Source organism: Pleurodeles waltl, chromosome 10 (assembly GCF_031143425.1).
Source record: "Pleurodeles waltl isolate 20211129_DDA chromosome 10, aPleWal1.hap1.20221129, whole genome shotgun sequence".
NCBI classification, from domain to species: domain Eukaryota; kingdom Metazoa; phylum Chordata; class Amphibia; order Caudata; family Salamandridae; genus Pleurodeles; species Pleurodeles waltl.
In genome coordinates, this window is record NC_090449.1 from 824,137,223 (window position 1) to 824,152,006 (window position 14,784).

Below are 14,784 nucleotides of genomic sequence, written 5' to 3' on the forward strand. Positions count from 1 at the left end.
GTTTCTAGAAAATATATTAATTAACTCTCTTAAAATAAATTAAAACTTTGATGAGTGTAATGGATCAAATTTAAATGTTGAGTACGTTCGTGGATTCTGTTCTAAGACAGCTGTTTATTGAAGTTGATACTTGAGCAAAGGGAGGTTAAAGGAGCTACAGCAAGAGTCTGAAACACATACCTGAATTTATGAAGAATGTAGATGTCAATATATGGTTCTGTTTTATGTTCTAATTTTGCAGTAAGTGAAATGTGTGACGTCGTATGTGTGTGTTTGAAAAGTCGGGGAGTTTGAGAGTGCACGGTCAGGGTTCTGGTTTTTGTAGAACATGTTTAGACTGTGAGGACAGTCAGTAGGGGTGTTGAAGAAGTTGCTTGCGGGTGGAACATTGCATCCTTATGTGTAAATGCGGAATGCATGTGAAAGAAAGGATCATTTTCTTGACTAAGCACATAGCAGTACCTGAAGATTTCTGAATTTGACAGCTTTACATTATGAAGTTGCCCATACGTGTTATTGTTTCCTGTTTTTTTGTTTTTGTTAGTCAGTTTCATCTGCTTTTGACATTTTATAAATCTCGTGTCAGGTATCCCGGGAGTAAGTGCCTGCATGACACAATTACTGGTTGCATAACATTGTTGTGTACTAATGTACAACCATGATGCACATCCTAGCGTGTTAATTTAGAGAACTACACAAATTACTGTGAAGTCAAATTTGTATTCTTTTAAATATTTCCAGCAATGCGCTTCTTTTTCGTTGTGTCTGGCAAAGGTCGCTTTATATTGTTTTTGTCTTTTTTGTCAAAGGGGAAGCAAGTATCCAGATTTCAACGATATCAGATGAATTGTCAAAGAAAACGGAAGATGCCGCACGACAGCAGGAAGAGATCACCCATCTGCTATCTCAGATTGTGGATTTGCAGAAGAAGGCAAAATCGGTAAATCAACTTCCGCTGTAGTCACACATTTCTAGTAATGTTGATAATCTAAAAGTTAATGGAAGCCTCAAGCAAAGAATCATAAGTTCTATAGTGAGCTTCTTTAATTGTAGAGGACACAACACAGTGATGTTTCACACGTAAATGACAATTGTGTTTCATTAATCCTGGTACTGGATCATTATTCATGAACGAACTTCCTCATATTCCAAATTTACTCATCACAAAACAGGTGAAATACCACTGTTTGGTGTCTCCCCTCAATTGAAACAGTTGTAGTTGTAAAGTATAACGCTGATGGGTAGCTGGTGGAGTTGAGGAAACAACAGGAGTGGGGATGAGCCTTTGATTCTTACTACTCTTAGTTGATTGAGCAACTTTAATTCACATAGCTCAAGACATGTACTACATGCAATCTCTTTTAGCTGGACCATGCGTATACATAGAGAAAGAGCACACTCTGCTACTAGAGCACGGACGTTAATCCACTGCTCTACCTGTGCACCTTAACCTTGTCCTGCACTGAACCTGCTATTCTGTACCTACACCAGCTATTTTATGTTGGGCTTAGCTTCAACCCTAGTTTGAAAACGAGGAATATGACTTAACTTACATTTTAAAGCCCTTAATCCCTTGTACCACTTTAATGTCCTTTATCCTTGTACACACACACTCCTGAGACCTTACTCTGTGTCTCTTCTATACCTCATACGTCTAGATGAGACGGAGTGCTTACACGTCCTTTTTCTTAGTTATCGAGGAGCAAGACACAGCGCCCCCAACACAAGAATTTACCCAATAGAACTGTTTTGTTTATAGATCGCACCGTAAAAGATTTTGGATCCATACGTGCTGACTTATGAGTACTCCCTCACGAAGACTCGGGTATAATAGTGTTTTGCCCCGGTCACGTAATTCCCACTACTCTTTCTCTAGTGATCGTACATTTTCTTGAAGAGTTTTACTTGATTAGGACAAGCCATTTATTCATGTTAGCACCTTACTTATATTTTGCCCTGAGGAAGTCAATGAGATAATTTCTCGGAGACGAAACACGTGTTGGCTGTTGGATGTTGTTGTGATGACCACATATGGAATCTTTCTGATGTGATGAACATGTATGAAAACCTTGCACAAGAATAAAGACACTGAACTTTAACTCTGTTTGGATTATATATTGATTCTCCGAAGACCAAGAACCTAACTGTACAGACTCTTATCTTATTTCATACGGGTGCCCTGGCCTTTTGAATCCTTTATCCTTGTGTTGCATGAAAATCATGTGTGAGTCAAATCTTGATGAAGTTTTCTTGGAAACTGGTGGTGGTCGGTGACCTTAGTTACAGCCGGACTGCCCGGAGGAAGAAGGGGCACTCAAAGGAAAAAAGGGCAAAGAGAATGAAGAGGCGGTAAGAAGGGCCACCAAGTGAATGTGGCAAAGGAAGAAAGAAGGGCACTGATAGAAAGAAGAGGTACAATGACTTAGGTGGGACAGAAATAAAAAAAAGTCATTGAAAGTAAGAAGAGGTGCTCAGGCGAACAAGGGCATGGACAGAAAGAAGGGCACAGAGAGAAGGAAAGTGAGCCGAGAGAATGAAAAGGGCACTGGATACTGAATGGCACTGACAGAAGAGATAGCCTGAAGACGCACTGGAAGCATATGTTGAGTTGAATAGTTTGCAATCACAGTGATACATTATTGAGGATCTTTTAATTACGATAAAAATACTTAAGTAATTTTGATTCAAATTATGTCTAACTGAACCTATCTAGATACATTTTTCATGATGATTTGATTAGTTGTTAAACATTGACGTTTAAAATGTAAAAAATAGTTTTGTTCTCTAAAACTGATGAGCCATAAAACTCCATAACTAAGACAAGAAGCCATATATGGTTGAAGATAAAATGGAATACACCTCTTTTCTTGAGAAAATCTAATAAAAAGTTGATCGATTTCTTAATCTATGCAGTATTAAACGTGAAATACTGTTTAAAACCTTGATATCAAAACCCAGTGAAACATGCACACACTCAACTCAAAATCAGGCATCATCATTGAAATTACTCCAGAGGAACCCGAAGGCATTGACTCTCTCCCATTATTTCCACAACCCACACAAGTCAGAGGTGAGCTAGAAGACCACCTCCCATGAAGATTTCCTTGGGAGTAACCCATCATTAGACAGGCAGACACGGGAAACCTGCAGAGCAAGATTACATGGTCACTTGTTAAACATGAGGTGGAATATAAATACCATCTCAAGCATATTGATCTACCCGGTCGGGATCAGACAGCGCCCATTAGTGAGGGATGGTGGTGGAAGGATACTAACAAGGTTAGAGGTTACGCAGACTACTCCTGGTGTTAGTACCCTTTCTGTGAGCTAATCGATCACTATAATGCTAACACAACAAACACCAAGGGGCCTTTGGAATCACTGAATGTTGAGCTATACAAAGCTCTTTAATAAAACAAATATATCATGTCTGACAAAAGGCAAGAGCGATTAAATGAAAGATTTTTGTGGTTAACTCTATTTTGGGTACACTTTCAACTGCTGCACTCTGCCACAGTTAAACTAAAATACACTAATTGACAATTCAGAGAAATAACAGTAAATCCATGTTTACATTGGAAAGCCATGTGGTCAGTAATTTGTTTGGTCTTTTTTCAGTATGCAGTTGAAAATGAAGAACTTGTTCAGCATTTGGGGGCAGCCAAAGATGCTCAGCGGCAGCTCACATCAGAGGTATGTTTTTGTTCATAGCAATTCTGGATTTCCACAAATGTTCATCGATGTCCAGAGATTTTGCGAAGTAACAGAACTGCTCAAGAGAATTAGGCTGGACAGATTCTGATCAATACCATCTGAACACAGAATTATCTGGAATTTCTTTCGACCTTTTTCTAATTTTGATTCAAATGGTTCAAGGGCAAGGTTCAGCTTTTGCAGCATTTCCTATTCGTTCTTTTACTGTTTTTAAGAGAAACAGCTAATAGCTAGACACTCTAGATCACGGTATGTTCAACGTAGGTCCATTATGGCCAGTTCCATTCCAGATTTTCAAGATACATTTCAGATATATTTCATGCAAATAACCGTTAACACATTTAGTGTTTAACCTGAAAAATTGGGAAGGATCCAGCCTTCATGAGCCTACATTTGTCTCCTGACTTCATTTGTCAGTCATTTAATTTGTAAAACTGAAATGAAATACAGCTAGACATGGAACATGATTTGTGTGCTAACATGAAATTCAGCAAGACCACCTGATTTGAAATTTCTAGATTTTTGGTGGTTAGCTGATTGTAGTAGTTTTATATCTGCTGCCCATCCAGTATAGGAAGTGTTGGGTTGTTGCCCTTTATAGTTCATAATTCCAAAATAGCATTTCCATCCTGATGGTTTTATTTTGGTACGTATTTTTATGAACTTTACAATTGTTTCGAAGCAGTATGACTTTGTGTTTCACTACTTTGCATTAACCTATTCGCTGCCAGGCCTTTTCCCCTTCCGTGCCAAGCCTTTTTTTTGCTATTTGGGGTAGTTTGCGAATAGGCCCTCATAACTTCTTGTCCACAGAAGCTATCCAGACCACTTTTGCGTCCTTTTTTCCCAAACATCTTAGCCATTCTAAAGGTACTAAGATTAGCGAAAATACAGCTAAAATTTCGATTTTATTTCGGAAAAATTGGGAAAAGGTGCTGCAAAAGAAGGCATGTGGTTTTTTCCCCTGAAAACGATATCAACTAAAGGTTTGTGGTGCTAAAATCAACATATTCCCAGCTTTCAGGAACAGGCAGACTTGAATCAGAAAACCACATTTTTCAACACAAGTTTGCCATTTTACTGGGACATACCCCATTTTTTGTATTTTTTGTGTGCTTTCAGCCTCCTTCCAGTTAGTGACAGAAAAGGGTGTGAAAGCAGTGGTAGATCCCGGACAGCTAAATATTTCTGAAAAGTAGACAAAATTCTGAATTCAGCAAGGGGTCATTTGTGTCGAACCTTCAAAGTTTTCCTACAGAAAATAACAGCTGAAATACAAATAAAAATATTGAAATTGAGTTGAAAAACAAACAGCCATTTCTGTCCACATTTTCTTATATAACTTTTTCCAGCTATGGCAAATTTTTTAAAGCAATATACCGTTACGTCTGCTGGACTCTTCTGGGTCCGGGGATATATAGGGCTTGTAGGTTCACCAAGAACCCTAGGAACTCAGAGCCAATAACTGAGCTGCACTTTGCAATGGGTTTTCATTGTATGCCGGGTATACAACAGTTCATTTGGTGAAATATAAAGAGTGAAAAATAGGTATCAAGGAAACCTTTGTATTTCCAAAATGGGCACAAGATAAAGTGTTGAGAAGCAGTGGTTATTTGCACATCTCTGAATTCCGGGGTCCCCATACTAACATGTGAATTACAAGGCATTTCTCAAATAGATTTCTTTTTTACACACTTTCTTACATTTGAAGGACAAATTCTTCTGTGTTCCCCCAAGTTTCATGATAAAAATGGTACCTCACTTGTGTAGGAAGGCCTAGTGCCTGCGACAGGAAATGCAACATGGACACATCACATTTTTACATTGAAATCGAATGGATTCTTTGGAAAGTGCCTAGCTGTGGATTTTGGGCGCTAGCTCAGCCGGCACCTAGGGAAAGCTAGCACACCAGTGCATTTTTGAAAACTAGACCCTTAAAGATAATCCAGGATGGGGTGACTTGTGGGGCTCTCACCAGGTTCTGGCACCGAGAATCTTTGAAAACCTAAAAATTTGTCTAACAAACACTTTTCCCTCACATTTCGGTGCTGTAAAGTTCTGGAATCTGAGAGAAGCCACTAACTTCCTTCAACCCTGCATTCCCCCAAGTCGTCTGATAAAAATGGTACCTCACTTTTGTGGGTAGGCCTAGTGCCTGCAACCAGAAATGCCCCAAAACTCAACGTAGACACATCACATTTTCCCCCAAAAAACTGACCTGTTTTTTGCAAACTGCCTAGCTGTGGATTTTGGCCCCTAGCTCAGCCGGCACCTAGGGAAACCTACCAAATCTGTACACTTTTGAAAACTAGATACCTAGGGGGAATTAGGAATGGGGTGAAGTGTAGGGCTCTCACCAGGTTCTGACACCCAGAATCCTTTGCAAACCTCAAAATTTGTCTAACAAACACTTTCCTCACATTTCAGTCATAGAAAGTTCTGGAATCTGAGAGGAGCCACCCAGCATTTCCCCAAGTCTCCCGATAAAAATGGTACCTCACGTGTGGATATGCCTAGTCCCTGCGACAGGAAATGCCCCTGAATGCAACAGGGACATATCACATTTTTACATTGAAAACTAACATGTTTTTGGAAAGTGCCTATCTGTGTTTTTTGGCCTCTAGCTCAGCCGGCACCTAGGAAAACCTATGAAACCTGTGTATTTTTGAAAACTAGACACCAAGGGGAACCCAGGATGGGGTAACTTGTGGCGCTCTCACCAGGTTCTGTTAACCAGAATCCTTTATAAATCTGAAAATTTGGCAAAAAAACACTTTCCTCACATTTCGGTCATAGAAAGTTCTGGAATCTGAGAGGAGCCACCCAGCATTTCCCCAAGTCTCCTGATAAAAATGGTACCTCACTTGTGTGGATATGCCTAGTGTCCGCAACACGAAATGCCCCAAAACACAACATGGACACATCAAAATTATCTATTACAAAACTACCTGTTTTTGCAAGGGGGGGGGACACCTGCAGTTTGGTCCTGGTCTCAGCAGCCATCGAGGGCAACCTACCAAACCCAAACATTTCTGAAAACTAGACACCTGAGGGAGTCCAGGGAGGTGTGACTTGCGTGGATCCCCAGTGTTTTCTTACCCAGAATCCTCAGCAAACCTCAAATTTAGCAAAAAAAAAATCACATTTTCCTCACATTTCGGTGTGGGATCACCACACCGGCACAAATTTCCTACCACCCAATGTTCCCCTCAGTCTCTTGATAAAAACTATACCTCACTTGTGTAGGTGGGCCAAGTACCTGTGACAGGGATGGGCCATAAATATGTCGAAATTGAGAGGGAATCAAAGCGGGCCAAAGGGGTAGTTTGGAAAAAAAAAAGAATTTAGGCTGACAAATGGGGCAGAATTTTAATCTATGTAGATGTGACTATGCTGGCTGGTAGGACTTTTGTGGGTTCCTGCAGATTCCGGAAGGTTCCATCACAAAAATGTTGGGAAAATGCATAAGGTCAAGCAAAGTTGGAGGTTTGCAGGACTTTGTGGGTAAGAAAATGGTGTGGGTTTCATGTGAAGCACACCACCCTGGACTCACCCGGATGTTTAGTTTTCAGATGTGTGTAGGTTTGGTAGATTTTTGTAGGTGGGAGCGTCCCAAAGTCCAAATAGTGCAGCTGCTCACCATTTTAAGTGGGACGATATTGAGAGTTAGCCATGCTCCCTTGGCCCAAATGTAAAATCAATACCCAAAATAATCAAATGTCCTCTTGATTGCCGTTGGGATAAGATCCTTTAGTTTGCAGATGGGGGGCTGAAAGACTTTTACCCCTTCAGTTGAGGTGGGGGGATAACCATGCCTATACTGTTTGTCAGCTCCCACCCCTCTATATTTTTAAACATTCCCTGGCATCTAGTAGAATTTCTGCCCCCCCCCCTCTCGGGAGTGGATTGGGGATAATTGCCACATCTGCCCACCGGTGGGCAGAACAACTTTGTCCCCTTTATTTAGGGTGGGGGTATGGCCATACCACCACCCTCTTTTTTGAAAAATAATCTTCTCTGGAGTCTAGTGGGCTCTTTGCCCCACTTGGGGGCAAAGGGCCTAATAAAAGTAGGCTGATCTGCCCTATGGGGGGAGAAATGGCCAACAATAATGTGCCCCATGGGGAGCGACCCTTGCCCAAGGGGCTCCCCCTTTTTTCTGCCCCCCAGACAAAATATACACAACAATCCCTGGTGCCCAAGTGGTTTCTGATTGGCCTAATAGAAATAGGCCGATCTGCCCCCAAGGGAGGGTGGAAATGGCCTAATATAATATCCCCCCCCCTGGGGAGTGACCCTTGCCTAAGGGGTCGCTCCCCTTATGTAACAAAATGAAAATAAAAGTAGGCGTTGGGGGCAGAAATGGCCTAAAATAAATTTGGCCCCAGGGGAGTGACCCTTGCCTAAGGGGCTGCTCCCCTCCTGGAAAAATAAATAAATAAATTATCCATGGTGTCTAGTGGTTGGCCTAATTAAAATAAAATGGCCTAAAACATAATTTTTCCCTGGGGAGCGACCCTTGCCCATGGGGAGCGCTCGCGCCCTGTCCCCCCCCCCCCTCTCCTCCCCCCCCACACCCCCATGGGCCTGTTGCAGGATGTAATGGTTACAGGACTGCAGCCGAGGATGTAACCATTACGTCCACGGCACCAAAGGGGTTAAGGTAATTCTCCGTTCTCAAAGTACTGCCTCACCCTAGCTTGTTTCAGAACAAAGATAATTCCTTGTGGCTGTCATATTTTTCTCACAAGTGCTTGAATCAAACTCCTCACTCTCATTTAGTTGGAACTTCAGTATGTTAGTGGTGGTTTTACATATGACTCTTGGTGTATTTCAGTTACGTGAGCTGGAAGACAAATATGCAGAGTGCATGGAAATGCTTCATGAGGCGCAGGAAGAGCTGAAGAACCTAAGAAACAAAACCATGCCAAATGCTACAACACGACGCTACAACACTTTAGGCCTTTTCCCAATGGTGAGATTCATTTAAATCAGTTTTCTTGGTATGTTAATAGTGGTGGCACTTGTACGACAGACCACCTGGATAATGCAGGTAAAGGTACTGGATGAATAGGAGGGCTTCAGTGACAAAATACTCACAACTTTTAGTAGGTTCACTGTTAGTGTCTCTTTCAATGTATTCCTTATTATAACGTGGAAACCTACTGCAACAAAATGAAGAGGTTGGGAATAGAAATAATGATCCAACTTTAAAATATTTTTAGTCAAGCTCTACTCGTAAACATTTAGCGGACCTCATTTCTGAAAAATTCAGTCGACAGCCTGTAACTTTCCACTTTGCTGAGGAAACGGGCAGAAAGTGGTGATTTCCAATGATACTGAGTAAATCAATTCTTCCCGGGACGGAGGGAAAAGGCTTGTTATTCTATTTGAGTTTCACCCATATGTAGTGCAGCACTGAAAACATTCCACTCGGCGATGGTGAGCTGTGCGGTGTCATCCCTTGATTTCTTAGTACCCTCTCAAACATATGTGGGGGGGCTACTACCTTCCAGTATATGCCAGTGGTATCCACGGTGCTTCATTAACAGTTGCTTGGTGTGCGGAACCGGTGTTCTGAGGGAGCCGGCATTATTTGCATGCAGAACTCCCAAACAAATCTGACCTTCCCAGTTGTCTCTTTTGAAGATTGTTGACACCCACTTACTTGGAATGCAAACTAATGGTTGCTTGGGCTTGGGCAATGCTAGGTCAGTAAACCTGTTCTCAGCCTTGGCTACCCTTTAAAAAGGCTGAGCAGTGACCCCTCAAGCATGTGTAAATCTGTACAGCAGACTATCTGCCCTGTTCCATCGGAGATCAAGGTCCAGAATTCTGTGGCTACCCTACCGGACTGGCCCAAAACATATGTTTTATGTCTGCCCCCAGTTGTTGGCACTGTGGGCATGTCGATGAGGAGCTGCATGTGCAGGAGAGGGAGGCTGGTGTGAGGTACACTCTATGCAGGATGTTGTGTTGAATGGTTTGAAATTTCTCATTATGTGATACATTCCTAGGCATCACAATCTCTAATATCCAACAGTATTGCCAGGTGGTATCTAAAGATCCATGAAAGTCTGGTGACTGTTAATTTCTTGGGTTGTTTATCTGAAATCCATGGGTGTAGTGTATACTTTGGTTGTTTGTGTAATGCGCACTTATAGATACCTCCTGCTTTGGGGCTGCCAAAGCTCTTATAGCTTGGGTGAGTGTCCAAAGCCCACTCAAGTGAGCTGCTGTCTGCCTATTCAGGGGAGGGAAATACTCCACAGCCCATATACCATGGCTGGTGTATGATTCCCAGTCCTATGGGTTGCCTCACTCCCTCTCTTTCGGTAATTCCTCATAGCATATTCCACTGCTGGTTGTTTTCTGCACGTACCTTCCATTCCTGTGATGACTCCACAGACCATATACCATTGCTGGTTAATAGTGCCAGTTTTAATGGCTTGCTCTGCTTTTGCACTGACTTCAACCATATAGCATAAGCTTGTTAGAATTACAAGTTCCTTGTATTGCTCCTCTGCCACTCATTTGTGGCCTCCTGCGAGCATTTACCATGATTGTCAGCACAATGACTGCTCTTTTGATGCTCCTGAATGAAGTCCTCAGAGCAAGTACATGTCTGGTTGTGTAATGCCCTTTATTGTGGCTTTCTTTGTTGCTTCTCCTATGTAGGCTTCAAAGTGATGCAGCGGTGATCCCGAAATCTCAATCTCTTAGTATAATCATAAACAGAGCCCACTGGTCGTATGGACCTTTGATTGTCAACTTGAAGCAGAAGAAAGGAGCTAACATCAGCAATATATATATCAATTATATAGTGAAACCAATGAGGCTTCACAAAGTCGACAGAGAGGATGGTGTCCAAACCACAAAGGATTATAAACAATATTAGTAAAAGTTGCAATTCAATCAATAATCAACAGTCATTTTATCAAATAAACATTTATTTTTCAGTGATCATGCAATCTCAATTGGTATAGCATGAGGAAAAATATGCAAAATATCACAACATAAAAAAAGACAGAATATTATCTATACTGGTTCCATAAAGAAACTTCCCTATTCCAAATAAGTATTGAAAGAGAAATGGGATTTCTCTGAGTAAGGTGTCAGCATCAAATAAACCAAGTTTAAGCTACAGCGGGGTAGGCATGAGTGCTCAAGCATGAAGCCCAACACCCTGGGCAAGTGAAATCAGCAGAGTCAAGAAGAGATCATCAGGGCAGGGTCTGCTAAACTATTCTAAGAAACACATAATACGTGAAGGAAAGTTCTGGTAGTCTCTATATCGGTGCCCACTAAACAGTCCAATCAGCCTCTGTTGTTCTCTTGGAGCAAGTAGTCTATATAGCTTCTCAGCACAAGACAAAAAAACATGTCTGTGTGACCTTGGATGTATCACTGGTCAGGTCTGCCTGGTACAGGAGCATCTCTCCCACAGCCAAAGTCCAATTAATTTCTAGCTAAGAGCTTCAGTACAAGAACACTTAGGGCCTGATTTACATTTTGGCAGAGGGGTTACTTCATCACAACGGTGATCGATGTCCCATCTGCCGAAGTCTAAATACCCATGAAAACAATGGTATTTAGATTTCAGCAGATGGGATATCCATCACCGTTGTCATGGAGTAACCCCTCCACTAAGATCTAAATCAGCCTGTAAGTCTGTTTTAGCTAAAAAGAAACTCGATAAGACACCTGCAGAAGGGGGAAGAACACGAGACTTGCAGAACATTTTATAAAACCGAATACATTAGACTCGGGCCTGGTTACAAGTTAGGCTAATGTTAGCAAAACATGGCTTCCAAGCAAGCACAGTTTGCATGAATAAATGTCTTCTTAGCATTTTGGTAATATATGTCAAGTTTTCCTCTAAGGTAGATTCAGCCATAAACTACATTTGATTAATAACAATTGCACACAGGTTAATATTGTTAAATACTTTTGGTACAATTTGCACACAGCTGCGTGGATCACTAAAGTACGCAGTCCCAAGAACATACACTAGTTGATGGAAGCATGCCAGACTAGTGGGAGCATCCTTCACGTCTGGGCACTTTCTGTTCCCATATTTAATGTGTTCAAACTGTATGATATTAGACCAATCCAAAATTGATAGGGAACCTCATGCCTACCCGATCATGTCTTTCTCTCGCTCCTCTCTTACATCCATGTACAAGAGCAGCTAAACACAGGGTGTAACCATTGACGGCTGGTGACCTTTAAAAGAAGTGGTGGGGCATAATACTGCAGCGCAAATTCACATATACATACATAAGTCAGAACTAGAACTACAGTGTGAGATGGCTCATTGAGTTATACGCTTGCAAGTGATATTTGAAGTTGTATGCAGGTCTTTATTTTAAATCCCAGCAGGATCTACTCAGATTATCTTCCTTCTAAAGTCAGAAAATTGAAAAACAGTACATCGAGCAATAACACTTGTTACTTTGATCACTTAGAAACAGAAGTATTTCTACAGTGCTATACTCAAAGCAGGTGTTTTATTACTCTAGTCCTGAAATACATGAACAACATTATATTGAGATGAAACAAAGATAATACTGGGTGAAATGTATGCCACATTTTTAACCATTGTTGGTTTTTCCTTTGTAGTATTTTGACTCTGGAAAGATAAATGAAATAAAAATTATTATTGCAAAAGCTTTCAAATGGTGTCCTTCCAGTGGCATTTTCAAGAAAATTACCTTTTTTTTCAAAATGTGGAGCATTGCAAAAGGTAAAGAAATTCAGCAACTTAGACAGAATCCTTATTCACCATCAAGTAGGTAAACCCACTTAAGGAATATGTCACAGAAAACTGATATCTAAAGTCATTCTGAGTTTGGCAAAATATTTTGGGCCCCTAGTCGTTGGCAAGTACTGAATAGATTCTCAAGCATCAGATGCCATTATCTTAATACATGGAATAGAAATATAGAAATTACCTTTAAAATCTAGTTCCCTGGATATGATAAAGTTCCTCTTTCAGTGTGCCTTTCACAGCACCCATAGTGCTCCCCATATACTCTACTGAAAGAAGACAGCAGTTTCAGACTTTTCAAAAAAGTATATTTCTCATGAGATTCAGAAGCAGTGCTTTGTTAGGCCGAGAACATGGAAAAAATTAGACCTCTGCTAAATGAAAGAAAGGTGGGAATAATAGGATGCTTATTCAATTATATAATCCTGTTCCTCAGCCCCAATATATGTAACAAAGTTATTATCCCAATGTCCTAAAAATCCAGTTCCAACTCTAGTAAGAAAACTTTAAGTACGTGCCTTGAACACAGTGATACATGGCCATATTGTATGATGATAGGAGAGGATGGAGTAAGCCCAATCAGAGCTCTTGCGTTTCTCTGCTTCATGTGTAAGTAGCCAATGCAGGTATAGCCTGGTGCATGTGGTCCTGGATTTATAATAGTATACCCAGGACTATAAGTCTTGGTCTGAATAACCTACTCACAAACGGAGCATAGAAATTAAAGAGTGCTGCACATCACGGACTGAAATTAACTTTTGTTTACCCTTTACCATCTTCCTTGCCAGTGTCCTATGTGCCTTTATTTTCCAACTTTCTTTCCCGAGCCCTGCCGCTCCTTGTGCTGGATGAAGGTGGAATTTCCTCTGGCAATGTGGTAGGAGCAGCTTCTTGCCGCTCCCCACGCTCTGAGTCCTGCTGCCTTGAGCCACAAGTCTACTTGCTTCTCTTGTGCCAGTCCAAATGCCACTCTTGCTGTTTGTTTCAGCAAACTGCCTGCTCCAGCTAATCCTGGTGCTGCTCTTATGCTAAGTCAGCACTAGGAAGGAGACCGGGAAAGCTGTGGCTGTAATCCTCAGCTCACAAACGTTGTGCTGGTCTCAGAGGCGCATGCCAGCTTGGTCGTAGGAAGACACCCGTCTAACCTGACATGCACACTAACACTTGAGTCCCAGCCAGTCTGCCTGTCCTGTCTACAATGATGCCCCACCCGTTCATGAACTTAAAGTCTGCAGTGTGCACTTGGCCCGCAGCTATAATAAAAGTGCTGCACCGCGGCCGGGATTATAAATGTTTTAAATAAATTTTTAACACAGGGGAGGGGGGGCAACGCCCTAACGTCCCCATAGAGAAACCGCCACGGGCTGTAACACTGTTTACCTCTCTCCCCAATAAACTTGTGACACCAAAATACTTCCGCATAGGCCACACTGCACTCTCTTTTTATCTGAAAATACATCAGTATCTGATACTTAAGCATGATATTTCTCATTCCTTTTAATTTCATATTCACATGAGCGTAGCTTTGGTCTTTAAGCACAACATCAAAACATTACCCAAAGAGACCACATCATAGACACACACACACCCATACAAATCACTCCCACTGAGTAGTGTGCTACCCTCTGCAAATGCGCTAAGGCAACCTTGTTGGCTTGCGATTCCGTATAAAAAGAAGTCAATAAATAACTAAATGAATACGTACTACAGAATACATTGCCTTTCAGTTGACCATTGATGCTGGGTTGTATATATTCTTTCTGGGCTTCATTGAGAAGGCCACTTCAACAGAGCATTGTCAGTCAGAGCAGTTGACAAGGGTAAATTTTGTTTTTAGAGTGATCATTGCTATTTTTTCGGCCTTCAAAACTGTGGTGGCTGTGAAGATAATGACATAGCATGCAGGATGGATGACTATGCACATTTATTAACAGAGAGGTTATTATAGTGAGTGTTATATGAGTATTAAGTTGTTTTTGTATAGTGGGCATTCACTTTTCCTTGACCCATAGGTGCTGTTTAGAGTCACAGCTTACAGACCAGAACCTGGAGGTTTTGGATTTTTCCAATTGAACAACCTCTGTAGGCAGGATGCTACAACTTTACACCAGACCCTTGTGAGCATCAACAGAGGGTCTTGTGTTTGAGCTAAAGAGTAAAAGTGAGCTTTTCCGTCAGTGAGGACATCACAGGGATGGTCAGATCTTGCAGTCTTTCCCCATACCAGTTACGTGTCTTAAGCAGTTCTAGTGTTTGTGTTTGGGAGTGCATGCAGCTATTTTCCTTTTCCAGTGTGGGAG

At 41.4% G+C, this 14,784-nt stretch overlaps 1 protein-coding gene across 11 annotated transcripts in view; it reads left to right on the plus strand.

Annotated features, from left to right (window-relative positions):
• Positions 1-14,784, plus strand: part of TRAK1 (trafficking kinesin protein 1) — a 269,898-nt gene that overhangs the window by 167,872 nt on the left and 87,242 nt on the right. For all 11 annotated transcript variants that reach the window (XM_069211499.1, XM_069211490.1, XM_069211489.1 and 8 more), the window contains 3 exons: positions 810-940; positions 3,619-3,693; positions 8,552-8,689. In XM_069211499.1, coding sequence (XP_069067600.1) covers positions 810-940; positions 3,619-3,693; positions 8,552-8,689 — 344 coding nt within the window. The remainder of the gene's footprint in view (positions 1-809; positions 941-3,618; positions 3,694-8,551; positions 8,690-14,784) is intronic.